This window comes from Pempheris klunzingeri, chromosome 4 (assembly GCF_042242105.1).
Source record: "Pempheris klunzingeri isolate RE-2024b chromosome 4, fPemKlu1.hap1, whole genome shotgun sequence".
NCBI lineage: Eukaryota > Metazoa > Chordata > Actinopteri > Acropomatiformes > Pempheridae > Pempheris > Pempheris klunzingeri.
In genome coordinates this window covers 3,823,731-3,841,285 of record NC_092015.1, presented here as the reverse complement: position 1 = coordinate 3,841,285, position 17,555 = coordinate 3,823,731, and the positions used below count along the sequence as shown (strand labels likewise).

The following is a 17,555-nucleotide window of genomic DNA, read 5'->3' as shown; positions in this document are numbered from 1 at the left end:
CACATAGTTTGTTTTTAGTTTACTAGAGGACAGAAAACCTGGAGGAGGAGCTGAAGCCTGACATGGACGTACGGTTCAAATGCTTAGCAAGTGCAGTTTTCTCCTTTCTGATATGCATTTAGTTGGAAATACATGACACGATGGAACCTCGGAGACTAAACCTAGGCCAATTAAAATCTAACTAAATAATCAATAAACATCCAACAGAGTATATTTGCTCCATTCTGAGCTCCTTCCTGCTTCATCATCACACAGTTCAGCGGTCTTTGGCCTCTGAACTCACCAGTGTTGGTGACTGGACGGCTTCACTGCAGCATTCGGGGGTTAACTGCTTGTGTCACTGGCGCCTGATGTTTGGTGCCTCGTGTACTGAAAAAAAAAATTAGGGTATTTTTACTCTTTGGCAAGAATGAAGGCATCGTGCCAAACGCTCATAGCCACAACACAAGCACTGGAGGCCAGACAGGGAGGACTGGAGGTCAGGACAGAGGGAGGAGAGGGAATAGAGGGAGAGGACAGTTGAAAAAGTGTGAAGGATAATAAAAGGAGAGGGCAGGGAGGCGGGGGGGCTGACGCTTTCATTACACCATTGGTGTAACGGTGATTTATTGTGGTTACCAACGGCGACAGTATAGCTTAGGAGAGGGGGCAATAATAACACTGAATGGTTTAGAGGAGAAAGCATAACGACTGACACACACACACACACACACACACACAAATGTATAGCTATATGGTGTGCAATAGTGCTGACACCACTAGATTACTGGCTGAATAGTAAATCCATAGAAAATTAATCAGTGATCATTTTGATGGTCAATCAATCGTTTGAGCAAAAATATCAACAATTTTCTGGTTCCTGCTTCTCAGCTGTGAGGATTTGCTGCTTTTCTCTTGTTGTAAATTTAATATTTATGTCGGTTTTGTACTTTAAGTTAACAAAAACAAGCAATTTGAGGACTTCTCTCTGCTTTTCTCTGTTTTCTGGCAATGAATCAAATGAATGAAAACACAACTGAGAGATTAACAGATAATGATAACGGTTAGTTGCAGCCCTGATATACAGCACATCAGTCAAATCATGCTGTGTAATGCAAAAATGTGTGTTTTAACTACTTGTGTAAGACTATGAATGACTCACAGGAGCGCACATAAAGGCTGAGCTGCAGCTCATAACTGTGTCACTAAGGCAGACAGGTCGGCTCATGAAAACTCAAAGTAAAGAGAACAACAACAGAAAGAGCAGCGACAGAACCAGACTCACAGAAACACAATCAAAACACCTTGGGGGGGGGGGAGAAAAAACCAAAACAAAGATGGCCACTGTAAATATAGAACATTTCTTTTTAGATGCTGTCCTACAAACCGCCAGCAGGAGAAAGCTGGGATGCCTCGGCTGGTCTAGATTCTGTCCTAAAAGCGATAGAACAGCGAGGGAGCGATGTGGCGACGTTTTCCTTTAATTTTCTGTTGATGGAGTTTGTTAATGAAGCTCTTCATGTTAACTATCCAGCCGTTTACATTTTATATGTTATTTAACACAACCAGAAAATTCTGCATCGATAAGAAACAAAGAAAAAGAAGAAACAGCAAGAATGTTCCTCCTGGTTTGGTGTTCTGCACTAAATAGTAATAAATAGTATGTTAGTATATTAATAGCAATTTATACAAACTAGAACAAGTATTTAGAACCAAAATAGAAATAATAAAAAGACTTAAATCTAAAACGTGATTAATGAAATTAATTAATTATTATCTATTTATCTCCTGATTATCTCCTGAACATTTGTTTTGTTCAGAAAATGTCAGAGCAGTTAGGTGACTTATTTGAATTGTTTGTTTTGTAGAATGAACAAACATTTTAGTTTATCATCAATAATGACAATTAAAAGAAGTAAATCCAAAGAAGCTGAAACTGGAGAATGTTTAATATCTTTGCTTGCAAAATGATCAAAAACGTGATTAATCGACTTCTCCATTTATTTTATTCTAATAGAAATATCTCTTTTTCTACACCAAATAACCTCTTAAGTAAATTCCAACCAGAGAGGCATGTTTGGAATTTATTAATTTAGAATTATGGTTATTTTCATTGTTATTATTTTCATTGCTATCATATTGTTTATTCTTTAAACACACTCAGAGGTGGTTCCTGCTCTTTCTTCCAGCTCCATGGGGAGATCAGTGAGGCTGCTGCTGTTTTAACGTTTGATCCCTCAGTGTAGGAACAGGAGACATGAAACATGTGAACTCTGACACCCCGGAGTCCACCGGAGACGAACCTCACAACCACAACTGGAGGCCATTTTGAAAGAATCACAGAAAGATCCAGAAACAACCTTAATCCTGACTGAGCGTGCTGTTGTTCCTCCTGCTTCTCTGCTCCAGGCTTTGTGTTACTATAGCTAAACTATAGTTTAGTGCTGTGATTATCTTTTGGTCATTTCCTTTAAATGCCACAGAGATTACGTAACATCAATACGGCAAAATTAATAGATTGCAGCAGATTTAATGAACGTAGCGTGAAATAAGATATCGGACTGCGCTGTTGTCATCTTAAATGAAAGATATTCACAGATCACTGAAGATAAGTGTGTGTTTATGAGCGGTATAAATGGATTGAAGCAAATGAAAGTGTTCGGCAGCAGATTTCCTCCCATCATTTTCATTTTAGTGCAGCTTTGAGGTTTTAGGTGTTGATTACTGATCAGCTTCCCATACTGGCTGCTGTGAGAGCAGCAGCATTACTCAGCACTTTATCTCTGACACGGTGGTCTTGAGAGATAATACTGTTGTTTCCAGTCTTTTTTGCAGCCTTTGCAGACATAATGTTTGTGTATTTGTATGAAAGCAGTGTGATAATAAACCCCTATTATAGCTAATGCTCATAGTTGATTGTTAAAGTTATACTAGTGTAAAATAAGTGTGCAGGGCCCAATACTGAGTGTCTGTGCTTATTCAGAGCTGTTGTTTTTTAGGTTGCAGCTGCTGTTTTCTGTCTGTAGCTCTGATTCCTGGACAACATGCGGTGCAGCATTTTGTCAGCCATGCATATTCGGGATTGTGTTTGCCTCACTAAAGCACTTAAGCTTGTAAATACAAGTATTATAAAGATATTGAATAAATGATGGATGGGCAGATGATGGTCCATTCTGCTGTCAGTCCTCACACACTTTATGGTTTGTTTCTGTGGTCGTTGCAGTTTCGACTCTTAAATGATACAGACTGATACAGGAGCAGTGTTTGATTGTATGTTTGATAGATGTTAGATGTGTTTTACTGATTTTCCACCTCATGTGAGCCCACAGTTTGTTCTGCAGAGCTCGCTGCGTTTGGTGAAACTTCACTTCAATCAAGAAAATATACCCTCAAATATAGTTTTCTATTTTTTTTTATGTTAGTTTGCTCAACTGAGCATTTGGAGATGCCACTTAAAGGACTGCTCCACCAATTTTACACATAAAGTTCACTCTACTTGTCACAAGGAATACTATTTTGCCTGTTAAAGCAGTTGTTTAATATGGCTGTATTACCAAAGAAAATCTTGGTCGGTTTAAATTCTCCCTACTCTCCTTTATCTACTCTAATTTCGCCGTGTTAAGTCGTTCACTCAAGAAGCAGAAGAAGAAAGCGTGTGCGTGGTGACAGTGCAGTGTAGCAAGAAGCACACGGAGCAGAAGAAGAAGAAGAAGAAGAGTGTACACACATGAATAAGTGGATCATTATTATTAAGAGGGAGACGTGTCTGAATATAAGAAGGCCGACCCTCCTTCTGCTCTGTGTTCTTTGTCCTGCACTCTCTCGTATCAATCACTCCCTTTAATCCAGCGCCAGCCCTCGACCAGTTGTGAATATAAGAAATACAGGAAATGAATGGATTAAGGAGGCTTTTCTCCTGCTGACAGTAACACCACTGCTTGTCCAACTAATGAGAATTTGGTTCAGACAAAAGTATATCGACCGACCAATTTACCAGAAGACGGGAGCACTATTGTCTAATGTCCTCAAAATAACCCTCATGATGTCATCAGGGTCTCTTTGGTTTTGGCTTTAGGCTTGAAACTTTTCACAGAAAGACGACTTTACAAACTGCAGGTGGAAGGAAGCCTCTGCTCCTTTGGTTTTGTAGACAGTAAGTAGTGTAATCTGATACAATACAAAGCGATATGATATGATGGTGTAATAGGCCTTTAATTTGGTGATGATTGATGCTGCTCATGTGTAACAGACGCTCCCAAATGAAATATTTACCTAATGATAATCAATTAGCATCTTGATCTGCTCATGTTGCTTTTACACGCGCGCCTCTCTGACTGCAGATGAAATCAGTCTGAGCTCAACGTGTGGTCACTTTTTTTTTCTCTTTGCTTTCATCTCCTGATGAGATTTCCCGCAGGCCTCGCTCCGTCTCTGGAGGCAAATCATGAAGCATCTCACTGCTGCTTTTACTTATAGAGCAGAAAGTGTGTGTGTGTGTGTGTGTGTGTGTGTGTGTGTGTGTGTGATTGTCAGACATAGTGTAGACTGTGTTGCCTGGGGCTGGCTGATTCCTCAGCAGCTGAGTCTGATTATTAGAATAAAGGTGATAACACACACACACACACACACACACACACATGCATATATACATACACACACACACACACACACCTCAGAGCAGGCAGTCCTACGAGTCTGATTGATTGAAAGACACCAGGTGTTTGAGGTTAGGCAAGGATCGCGGCAAGGAGAACAAAGGACACACACACACACACACACACACACACACACACACACAGTATTTTGACTGACATGACAGTGTGGCAGTTTGACTGATGAAGACCTGCTGATGTGGTGCAGCTATTGTTTCTCTCTGTAATCCACTAATGGATTCTGATACATATTTCACCTCAACAGACGGATTGTTTTCTGTAGTTTACATTAGTTTTCTTCTTATTTTGTTTCCAGAGTCGGTTTTGCTTGTTTCAGTTAAGTTTTTATTGTTTAAAAATGTTTTGTTTTACTTTAGTTTTTATTAGTTTCAGTATTAGTTTTAGTTTTTTAATCATAATTTGGGGGTATTTGTCAGGAGAAGTTCAAAACTAGTATATACTATATAATACAAACTTATCACTTGGTTATCACAGAACCATCCATCCATCCATTGTCTATACACTGTATATATCCTTAAGGGTCACAGGGGGGCTGAGCCAATCCCAGCTGACTTTGGGCGAGAGTTGGGGTCACCCTGGACTGGTCAACACACAGACAGACAGACAGACAGACCACCATTCACACTCACACCTACGGGCAATTTAGAGTCACCAATTAACCTGCATGTCTTATGATGGTGGGAGGAAGCTCCACTCAGAAAGGCCTCAGGCTCAAACTGCAAACCTGAGTCAAACCTGGAACCTTCTTTCTGTGAGGCCCACACTAGAGACATTTCCTACAGGAAGAAATCAAACATAGAAGAAGAAGATACTGTACCGGTTCTGCTGAGACTAAATGTGGCAGATAAACTAATGTAAAGCTCTTAAAAGACACAATCAGCGCATCCTTTGCAGTTCTTGGTGCCTTATTATCCACTGCAAGACTGTCAATTGCTTAATTACTTAAGTAGCAATATTAATATGCTCTATTACAACTAGAAGTTCTTGACCCAAAATTTCACGAGAGGCCGTAGTCGAGTAAAAAAAACAACGACTGCAGATGGAAGTCCATCTAGAAGTTTAGTCTGACAGTGAAAACATGTCCAAGGCACTCTAATGATACATGGAAAATGGGTTTTAACATATTTTAACTCCTGAAGAAGATTCTGTTTAGAGTGTAAAGTTAGTGATGAATGAACCTGAAAGGAAATCCATATTTTATAAAATGTGCTTAATACATAATGTTCAGTGTTATTGGTTCTTTATTAACATTAACATTTACAGCAAGTTGATTGATTAGTTAGTTGACTGACGAATTATTTGAGTCTTTTCTGATGCAAAAAAGCCAAATATTCACTGTTTCCAGCTTCTTAAAGCTTCTTTTGTTGGTTGTGGACAGTTGCTCGGATAAAAAACATTTTATTATTTCAACTCTTGACTTTCTTGACATTTCATAGGTAGAAAATAGTCATCACACTAATTAGTAGTGGTAAGTTGCAGCTCTAATTACAGTATTATTTCTTTTTTGCCTCCTTGGCTCGGTGTCACTGTGAGAATATCACCTTTACAAAGCTTTAAACATGCTCTCCTTTTCACTACGTTCATTCTGTTGACGTATAAATTCAGCTGCCGTCCTGTAGGTTTGTCCTCTGTTTTTGTGCAGTCCTCTATCTGCTTCATCACCAGATACGAAGCACTGTAATGTTTTTTTATTCTCTCCAGGGAGAGCGGCTAAGTGCACGGCTACCCCTCCTCTCTCTGTCTTGTAGGGCGCGCTGACATTTACTTGATATGGCGACGTTGTTTTCCACTGGTTTAGGTATAGTGACAACTGTGAGCTTGGACTTTTGTTGCAGTGAAACGGGGTGGGATGAGGGGCGGACAAAGAGATTTACTGCACAAAGGTTGAGCCAGAAAACGACAGCGAAACCTTTAAATCCTGAGCAGCAGCCTCAGTTGCACTTTTAATGTTTTACTTGAAAGCACACAGCATACATAGAAGCATGTTTTCCCCCATTGTAAGCAGTTTTAGAGCAGAGCACCAAATGGCACGTTTCATGTCCCGTGGACACATCTGCTCTTTACCCACAGAGACTATTGCATGTATTTTTCATCCATCCATCACATGTGGAACACAAAGAAAGATGGGGGAGCAGAAATCAGACTTCTTCAGTCTCACTACTGATAACTGGGCTTTGGGTATGGGTCAATACTGATCCCGCTGTTTAATTAATAACTTGTGTAAGGCAGCATCAGCCTTGACTGAAACATTGCTCTCTGAACTTTGAAAAACAAAATGTTGTCATTTAGTATTAAAATGAATATTATAATCTGTCACTAATAATCTATCAAGACTGACAAACACATTGGGTGTTTTTATTATTCAGCATTAACTCATTATAGGCCTGAAAGGTGGATGTTGAAATGTATCCACCTCTCTACCTTTCTGCTGTCCACCTTTATGTTTCAAACACTCAAAACATCCCTAAATGTGGCTGAATGAGCTTCTCTGTGCACAACAACAAAGAGCTTCCCAATCTGCACAGCCATGTTCGGAGGCGTTATGTTTTCAGGCTGTCCCATCTCGAGAACGTGACGCCTCAGAAACAACTTGACTTCATTACATCCGGCACAAACTGATCAGACTTTGGTGGTCCAAAGGTCAAAGGTCAAGGTCACAGTGACCTCACAAAACACATTTCTAGCCATAACTCAAGAATTCACTCACTAATTATGACCGCATGAATGAACAAGATGGAGTGATGACATTTCTGTATCCAGAAGGTCAAAGGTCACTTTTCTGAGATTGTGACCGTATTTCTTCTGGGATGAAAATGTGTGTGGAGGTTTAAAGATTAGTAGTAGCAACGTCCATATTCGAAGCATCTGTTTTATTGATGTGACGTGTATGTGAACCCATACAAGGAATTTGACTTTGAGTTTTTCCTGTTTCTCTCAATGGAATGAGCAACAACTAAGTAAAAAAAAAAAAAAAGCAGGTAAAATCATGAAATCAAAAAGTTGCCTCGAGGGTTTTTTTGCAATCTGCACAGCAAATGTCATCGTCCATCCTGAGACCCTCAGCAGCAAAACAAGGACTGGGTGACGAAGGCATATTTAAGGCTCCATGACATGTGCTGAGTAGACAAAACAGATAATAAGTGGAATACAAGGAAGGAAGTCCAACAAAAATGCTTATACAGACAATTAACACGGTGTAGATCCTTTTATCTTCAGTTTGAGAAAAATCTGTAAAGTATCTGCCTTTGAGTGAGAGTGTCCTCTTATAAGTTCACATTTGGTACCTGCCAGGCTTTCCTACCGCGAGAGGACGAGGAGTTTAGATTTTCACCCAGTCGGCTGATTTTTGTGTCTGCTCTGAATTTTCGGATACCTCGAACAAAGCATATTGTTTACACCTTATTCAGAGAGGATCCAGTCCCTCCACCAGGAGTTCCTCACTAAGAGCTTTTCACAAAGCTAAGGACAAAGTTAAAGGACTGATACGTCCCTTATTTTAAGGAGTTTTTAACCTGGGGGTGTTTTGTGAATACGTTTTCAGCTGATTGTTTTTTTTTTTTTTAAGATTTAATGGAAATCTGACTCTGATATCAAAACAATCACATCTTTGTATTAGTGCAGCTAAAAGTAGCTCATATCTGAAAGTTTCCAAAAGCGAAGTCTTCCCATAATCATTTTGATGTTCTGAACATTTCTCACCTCTCACCCTGTGCTGTGTGATTTCTGAAGTTAGTAGAAGTTATTTTTATCCTCTGGCTTTCAGCTGTCAATGGGAGAGACAAGAGAGAAGAAGGAGCCAAATAATTTTTACTCTCTGTCTCCCACTGCCCTTTGAATCATCAGAGAGATTTTATTTTGAGCTTCTCTTTTGTAAAACGCTCTGATGCCAAGGACAGGTGCTGCATCATTCATGAATGGGAAGGAGCTGTTATTTTTGGACTCCAGTAGTTTTTTTTTTCCTGCTCCGAGTCAAATTATTTGTGCACTTTGAACACTCCTAATGAAATTGGGACTAGTTGCAGCCACTGTTTCATATATTTCCCCTTATTGAATTGTGGATATAGTGAGCCTTTGTGGCTAAAGAGGGGTTAAAAGGTGTCGGACGATGTGTGTGTGAAGTCACTCGGAGTTTAATTATGAAGTGTGAGCTGCCTTTTGCCTGTGGGGTTGTGTTTGATGGCTACGTCTATGTCACCTGTCGCTGCCACCTCTCTCACTGTCCTTTGCATGCATTCAAGTGTGCGTATGAATGGTTCTATACATGTTTGAACGTCTTTACATACATGCACATGTGTGTATTATGTCTATACGCGTGTTCATGTTGCTCCTGAGTGGGAGTGAACCACTAAAGACGGATGATACATTTGTGTGTGTGTGTGTGTTGCAGGGCGTCGGGCGCGATGGCTAATGCCTCCCCAGACCTGGACAACGCGGAAGCCCAGCGCCAGCTCAACAACAACAACCGACCAATCAGCTCGGGGTTCTGGGAGACGGAGTGTACCAGCTCCAAGCTGTTCGAGTGCTCCCGCATCAAGGCCCTGGCAGGTGAGGCGTCAGTGCTCACTCACATCCACATCATAGACTGTATAAAAAGAGCCTATATGGGGTAACACTAGCACTACCTAGCATGGTTAGCGAGGTGCATCTGTAATTTGTGTTAACTGTGATATTAATTGGGATGTGAATAATAACTTTGGCTGGCAAAAAAAAATGGAAAAACTGAACAGCCGACTCCTCAGATGGTCTCTGAGTGCAACCGAGTGTTGAACAACAAACATTTTTACCGAGGCAATAAATGAAGGGAGAAGTAGTGTCATTTCCTCATAGACTTCAGACATCTTTCTAAAGCCAGTGGAGACATTACACCACGTCCGTTTGTTTTAATACACAGTATGATGTTTGTGATCCAGACAGCAAAACATCTGCTTCACTAGTCGTATACGTGTTGGTTCGTTTCTATTTTGAATTTGAGTGTCAATGTCCTTCTTTTGAGATGTTTTACTATGACTTATCTAATGCAAATCCTGCAAATCTACACAGAAAAAAAACACAGAATATCAATCTCATAACTAAAAAAGCCTCAACAGGCAAAATAAGACAAGCTAATCACAATTTGATTTCATACTAACGGAAGCTAAAGCTAGTTAGGATACTGTTTGATTTAATGTTATTCCAACTGTCTTAGTAACAAGAAAACAATGTTTTTCATCAGGAACTAAACTGTCTCCTTCCCTTCGACGTAACACTGATGCTTTTCTTCCCCTCAGATGAACGAGATGCCGTGCAGAAGAAGACTTTTACCAAGTGGGTTAACTCACATCTGGCCAGAGTGTCCTGTCGTATATCTGACCTCTACAACGACCTGAGGGATGGGTACATGCTCACCAGACTGCTGGAGGTCCTCAGCGGAGAGCTGCTGGTGTGAAAACACACACACACACATACTGTCAAATCATAATCATAATTAATTTTGTAGTTTCTCTTCACTGATCCGTCATAGGACGTGAAGTTTTAAAGGTGCCTTTCTGAGCATCAATAAATTATATTAAAATTAGCCGTGCCACCTGCCACCTTCCTCACTAGATAGCCAGTTATTCATTTATGCAAATACTGCAACGTTAGCCACTGCTTTACTGGGAAGGAAAGTATGTTACAGGTTTTTTTGTAATCTTGTGTTACTTAGAGGAATGTTTTGCAGATTTTCAACCATTACAATGTGCGTGTTTTGTGCAAATGACAGTGTTTAACTTTCCTGTGTAACATCTGCACTGAGAGCTCCACGTTAGTCATCCAGCTCGTTCTCAGCTGTCGCTCGATCAAATAACGGACTTATTACTGTTACTTAAGCCCTAGAGCTGGTAAGAATGAGATGGATAACGAGTGGGGAGCTCTCGGTGCAGGCAACAGGCAAATTGGCAAAGTTTCCCTTTAACCTGCTGCAGGCGTGGTGTACAGTTGTGCTAATGTTCTTTTTAAATTAAATTTGATGTAAAATCCCAAATTTTCTTTATGAAAAGTGGTCATTAATCTCTCTGTTTTCCCCCAGCCGAGGCCTACACGGGGCCGAATGCGGATCCACTGCCTGGAGAACGTTGACAAAGCGCTGCAGTTCCTTAAAGAACAGAGGGTTCACCTGGAAAATGTTGGTTCCCATGACATTGTGGATGGAAACCACCGCCTCACGCTGGGCCTTATGTGGACCATCATCCTACGCTTCCAGGTAAACGCAAAACACAGTTTGGCTTAGTTAAAAGTATTTTATCACAGTGGCTAAGCTTGGAAGATGTTAATATTATGGAAACACTGATTTTAGTAACTGTTGTCATAATGAATAATCCTTAAAATGCCAATACCAGCTGATTTAGTGAGACCAGCGTGGTTTAAAACAATAAACTCTACTGTAGCAGCTGATGTATCTGTTTCCAGTGCAACCAAACAAACTCGGGTTGTCGTAGTAATTCAAAAATAATTGCAAACCTTGATGTGATTTCACATTTTACAGAGAAGTTGGTTGCCTTAGTGAGAAATCTTAGCTGTGCAGCCTGTTGCCTCTTATCTAACAGCTCACTGTGTGATGGTTGTGCATTATTCCCTGCAATATTTAGAAGTGATCCTTTGTCAAGAAAATGCTGAGTGACCATGTCTTGTTTAGTTTTGTAGACACTTTTTTGGATGAATGAACGCAGTCAGCAGTAATCTTCGTGACAAATACATTGGGTTTCCTGTGGAGTGAAGTTCTTGTGTGTGTTTGCCAGTTCAGCTCTGTTAAAGTGAAGCAGCGGCAGAAGCAAATGTTTGGTTTGCATTAGCAGTAGCTTAATTCTGCTCTGATACAGCACTAGGAGGGTTGAAGCTTCATTGTTTCCTGCGAGCCCCTTGTGTTTGTCTGTAAAGGGAATTTGAGTTTCTGCAGAATACAAATACATTAAATGGCAATGGCTGGATTTTAACTTGAAGCCTGACAGTGGTCTGATATTAGCAGTATCACATAGATGTTTTTAGCAAACTAACAAACACTAGAAAAAAGCTAAGTTATTGACTGACTTTCAAATATCTGATTCCTCCCGTGGGATATCAAGGCTTAAATCTGAGCCTCTCTGCAAGTGCACTGAGATGCTGGCACGTGTTTCCATGCGACTCACTGAAGCACAAAGATGCTGCTATCAGCAGTGGCTTCATTTCGGATGAGCTGCCAGCGGTTGTGTTTTGGGGAGGCTGTCACAGCCGCCGCATCATCAGTGTGCGACAGCGACAGCAGTGTTTGGTGGATAAAGCTTGAATGTCACTCAGAGCTCAGCGGCCTAGAGGTAGCAGTCGCCTTCCAGTCTGCTCTTCAACAAGGACACACGCACCCACTCTGCACTCGCTCGCTTACACACCCACACACAGTCTATCTATCTAGTCAACTAGACATCCTGACATGCACATACTATCACACAAGCTCACACATGCACTCACTCACACACATACACAAGTTTCCAGGCCTTAGCAGCAGTGATACAGGATCATTTCCTGCCATGTAAGTACAGCAGAAGCCCACGGCTCCTCTTTATTACGCTTCATTGCTACAGCGTGGCTTCGGCACAGAATGCTTGTTTAGCATTATTCAGGACCTTCTGCAACACTCACGGTGCACAGTCGCCCAGTAGCTGTCTCCTGGGACTCAGTATTATCATGCTAGGCCTGGATACCTACTACAAAGCACATTTAACAGCACTGATAGCAGAGTCTGGTCGCAGTATGTCTCTGTGTCAGGCGGATGAGGCAAAGAGGATGATTGTAAATGTTTAGATGAATGAATGATGTGTGATATTCACTAGTTAATGATGGACAGTACTGACATCTAAGAGTGCACGTCAGAGCTTTTCAAATCACACTTTGTGTAAATGTGTGTGTGTGTTTTTTTGTCCTTGCAAACAGTTAAACAGTTAAAGTCATGTTTCAATGTTAAATCTGATTGATACTTAGTTTGGTAATTAGTTTGGCACTCAGAGTAGAAAAAACACTTTCTAGATTCTAGATCTGTAGGTCCTTAAAAAGATGCTCCACAAAATGATTCAGTAGTTGTTGTACAGCGATGCTTCAGATTAATTCAGAAATGCACAGTTTAGGCTACAGTAGTGTTAGCTGACTACTGGCCCTGCCATTGGCTGTGAGCTTGGCTGTCGTCCCGCTCGCCTGCTCCCACGAGCCACCAGTCGATGGCCTCTTCAATTTTGCATGCACTGAGAAAGCAGAGCAGTGCAGAGGACTGGAGTTCAGGAGTGTGTGTGTGTGTGTGTGTGTGTGTGTGTGGAAGAGACAGAGAGAGTAATTATGAAAGAAGTGAGGCTGGAGGGAAAGGATGGTTGTGTTGGAGCAGTGATGTTGTGGCGACCGACTGTGACGTTTGATTAGTCAAGTTTCTGATGAGGTTAAAACAAATAAAGATCCTATTCTTGGGTTTACAGCAGTCCTTGTTACTGCTACTGTTTATTATCATGTCAGCCTTTTCACACACACCTGCTTTACTTGTCATCATTTAAACAGGCAGGTAAGTCAGAGAGTCGAGCCTTTTTAGGTAAGAGGACAAAACAAAATACACACAGTACCAAGGTAGAAGATTTTGTAGAAACAGCTGATTTTATGGTTTGCTAATGATCCAGGACTGTGATTTTTCCATTACACTGTTGTTTTTCTGCCGTAGTTATGATACTGAGGCAAAAAGGTCAATAACTTCAACGAACCCTCGTTGACATTTCTGTCGTCTGAGTGGCCTCCACCTATCTTTTTCATTTTCTCCTCATCTCCACCTCTTTTGCCGCTTCCTCCCTTCCTCCGTGGTGAAAGTGAGAGTTTGCTTTGTCCAGTCAGCATGCAGGGCCGAGCCACTGCAGTAACTGCACGCAGGCAGAAAGAAGGAGGGAGACAGAGGGAGAGGGGGGAGGAAGTGAGAGGGAGACGGTGAGAGGGAGAGAGAGACAGGGAGGGAAGAAGGTAGAGGATTGACAGACAAAGGAAGAGGTAGTTCTTCTGTATTTACAGAACCATACAAATAATAGCAGACTCTTATTATTTCCCATGACTTCCATTATAGTGTTTGTACGGTTGGCTGAGAGTCTTTGTGTTGTGTATTTTTACTGAATACACGTTATCTTCGTATCAATGAGATATATATTTGTGATATTCACGTCCTGTGGGTTAATCCGGCACGTTGTCTTTAGAGGTCACAACCACAGAAGTCATGTTCTATATATTTATTTCCAACTCTGAGTAACTTTTCTGTTAAGTAACACTGCAGGTTTTTCATAAAGAAATTATGTGTGTGAGATTTTAATGATTAATCCATTGATTATTTGCCATATTTACCCATCAGTATTTCAAAAATAATGAAAGAATGCTCATTAGTCATAATAATACATTATTCACAGTTTACCAGCCTGTTATGGATTTGGGTAGAAATAATGAAATGAGTTATGATGAACAGAAATATTTAGTGCAATATTCTAAAGATAATTAAGTGGTTGTGCTCAAATCACCACAATAGTTGGTGCATTGTTTATATAAATCGATCCATATTGATTGATTGATTGTCTCTGCTGCTGAAAAAACATCAAAGTGTGATATTCTCTCAGAATAAAGAGACAGACAAATGATTTCAGTGTAATCCCCTCAGTGCATGTTCATCTTTTGCATGCGTGTTCATGCATAGTGTGTGTGTGTGTGTCTTCATATGCAAGACTGTGAGTGTGTGTGTGCAGTGTTGTGCCTAACGACATGGGTAGCAGCTGATTCCAGGGTGTCATGTCCCCAATTACCTTGGATCATGTCACTGTGATGTGATTGGTTGAGCGTCTGTCTTCAGGCGTTGGAGTGGCTCTGCACTCCCTCGCATTGAAATCCTCAGCTCTTATTGCTCTTGTGTATCTTTTTACTGTTGATTCTCTCCCACTGTGTGTGTGTGTGTGTGTGTTCATTTGAGGGTGTGTGAATGCTGCCAGGTCAGTGTGACTCTGACCTTTGCTCCAAACTGTTTTCAGACCTCTGAGTCCGTAGTCGTTTCCCCGGCTGGAGAGACACCTGAGCCAATCAGAGCCTTTGTGAGCAGGACTGATGAATGAACGTGGTTTCTTTCAACACTTTAATCACAGATCTAATCACTCTCTGTCATTTCATCCCATTACCTCTGTCACTCAGTCGAAGGTCACTCCTTCACGTGCACATGTACACTACTGTATTCCCTTGAAAATAGATTTCAGGGAGCTCTTATTGGCTACAAACTGGATGCTGGTGGCCGCATATAAATCATGTAAAGACACAAAAGTCCATTGCAGTGTTGCATAAGTCATCCTCAGTCCAAATTCACTACGTATATTGTACCATTCATTAATAGCTCCATGCATCGTCTGCTGTGTGGAGATATGGGGGAACACATATAAAACAAGTTACCACTGCAGCCTTTGTGCTGCAGCAAAGAGCCACAAGAACTGTAAACAGAGCTGATTGTCAGGAACTAAGCAACTTAATGTCTATAAACTCACATGGTCTTAAAATCAGCCATCTGGTGGAGTCCAAAACTGCTCAGTTCGTTTATTAAGTCCAAAATAAGATATTTTCTGTATCCAGAGTGAGTCATTGAGAACTAAAAGTAATCTGTATGTTCACAAAACAAAGATGAGAACAAAAGCAAAACAAGTTGTTTAACTGCTTTAAAGACAAAATGAAAATAAGAAATGCTGCTAAAAACATTTTGTTTGGCACATATAAAAATACATGTATAGATCTGAAGGGATCTCTATGTGAGTTGTACCAGTTGAAAATACCAGAAATAAAAATAAACTAACTGAACATTTTGACGCTCGTGTAAAGTGACAGTGTGTATATTTTAGTTTTGTAGTCCCCCCCACAGATGCTGAACTGTTGCTTTGCTGTGCTCCTGTTCAGATCCAGGTGATCAAAATAGAGACGGAGGACAACAGAGAAACTCGTTCGGCCAAGGATGCTCTGCTGCTCTGGTGCCAGATGAAGACCGCAGGGTGAGCAGTGAGATAAAAATACAGGAAACCGTAACAGTTAACTTCATGATTTATGATTTATGCAACACACCAAGTCAGTATGTTAGCGCTGGTGCTCCTTGGTTGAAGTGACTGAAGATCTCTCCCTGCTCCAGATACCCTGAGGTCAACATCCAGAATTTCACCACCTGTTGGAGAGACGGCCTCGCCTTTAACGCCCTCATACACAGACACAGGTAGGTAGTATTTTCAACACCGTGTTTAAAACTGGGAAGTTTTACATCATAACAGCTGCAGACAGAAACTAGTGTGGAAGTTATTGAATTTTACGTTTTATTATATCACCTGAAATTATTATATTTCTCAGTTTTTCCAGAATAAATGAATGTGATCTTGATGTAAAATGACCAGAAATGCTGTGCCCCAGTAGCTCACCTGCTAGAGTGTGTACCATTTATTAAGGCTGAGTCCCGACTGCAGTGGCCTGAGTTTGAGTCTGACCTTTGCTGCATGTCATCTCCTCTCTGTCTCCCTGCGCTTCTCTCTACTGTCGCTTTCAAATAAAGTGGAAAATGCCTAAAAATAATGTTAAAACAAAGACCAAAGACGAAATAGATGCACGTATTTAGACAAAGATGGAGTGGAAAGACGCTCAGCAGGTTTGACTGACATTTAATTTTAGGATTAGAGCCATACAAACATGACAAGTTGTGTTTGGTCGTGTTGTGCCCTCCAGACCTGACCTGATAGAGTTCCACAAGCTGACGCGGTCCAATGCCACCCACAACCTGCAGCAAGCCTTCAACATCGCAGAGCAGCATCTGGGCCTCACCAAACTCCTGGACCCTGAAGGTGAGAGTGTTTAGCTGGTTTTGGGTCAGTGCCAGTCAAACCACATCACGTACAACAACATCTATAGCAGCACAGACGCTCACTCCTCTCTGACTCCCTCCGGTGCAGATGTGAACACAGAGAACCCAGATGAAAAGTCCATCATCACCTATGTGGTCTCCTACTACCACTACTTCTCCAAGATGAAGGCTCTTATTGTGGAGGGCAAGAGGGTTGGCAAGGTAACACATGTGCAGACACACACACACACACATAGACACTCCATTAAAGCTCCTTCATCTCCTGTTTCTGCTTTTTTTCTTAATGCTGGATCCCATTTCTCCCTCTTCTGTCCGTCTGCCTCAGGTGCTAGACAGCTGTATCGAGGCGGAGAAGATCATCAACCGCTACGAGGGTCTTGCGTCGGACCTGTTGGACTGGATAGAGAAGACCATCGCCATCATCAGCAACCAGAAGTTTGCCAACTCGCTGACGGGGGTTCAGCAGCAGCTACAGGCCTTTACAACCTACTGCACCATCGAGAAGCCCATCAAGTGCGTCATTTTATTTTTGTGTCCTTTATCACATAGCGCACACAAACACAAGTATTCCTACTCGTGCATGCAAATGAATCACAAACTACTATTAGTTAATCAATACATTATTTTATTACATATTACAATTAATCAAGTGCAACATTAAACGGTTAATTTCAAACATTTCCTGCTTCTGAAATGTGAGAGTGTTCTCTTTCCAATTGATTAGTGGAAGAATAATCAACATATTAATCCATTGTGTTGTGTTATGTATGTTTGTTATACTCACAAACACATTTCAGACCATAAATCATTTCAAAACAATAGATAATGTAGAATAATGTGCCCAATTTCTGTATTAATCATACAGTAAACTCACATATTGTTGTAAATTCAAATTGTTTTGTTGAATTATGTGCAGCAGCAGCAGCAACAGCTGAGTGATCGCTAAGCATGATTATTCCAAGAGATGTGCTGTATGTGGTTCTGCCGACACCTGTGTGCCTGCTGCTAAGGTTTATATAGAAGTGCAAATCACCTCG

General features: G+C 41.0%; 1 protein-coding gene across 1 annotated transcript in view; it reads left to right on the top strand.

Annotated features, from left to right (window-relative positions):
* The first annotated feature begins 9,052 nt into the window (after positions 1 to 9,052).
* LOC139200096 (spectrin beta chain, non-erythrocytic 4) overlaps positions 9,053 to 17,555 on the top strand; it is a 68,067-nt gene continuing 59,564 nt past the window's right edge. The window contains exons 1-8 of the mRNA XM_070829327.1: positions 9,053 to 9,197; positions 9,920 to 10,071; positions 10,699 to 10,872; positions 15,576 to 15,667; positions 15,802 to 15,882; positions 16,383 to 16,498; positions 16,607 to 16,719; positions 16,844 to 17,031. Of these exons, the coding sequence (XP_070685428.1) occupies positions 9,053 to 9,197; positions 9,920 to 10,071; positions 10,699 to 10,872; positions 15,576 to 15,667; positions 15,802 to 15,882; positions 16,383 to 16,498; positions 16,607 to 16,719; positions 16,844 to 17,031 (1,061 nt within the window). The remainder of the gene's footprint in view (positions 9,198 to 9,919; positions 10,072 to 10,698; positions 10,873 to 15,575; positions 15,668 to 15,801; positions 15,883 to 16,382; positions 16,499 to 16,606; positions 16,720 to 16,843; positions 17,032 to 17,555) is intronic.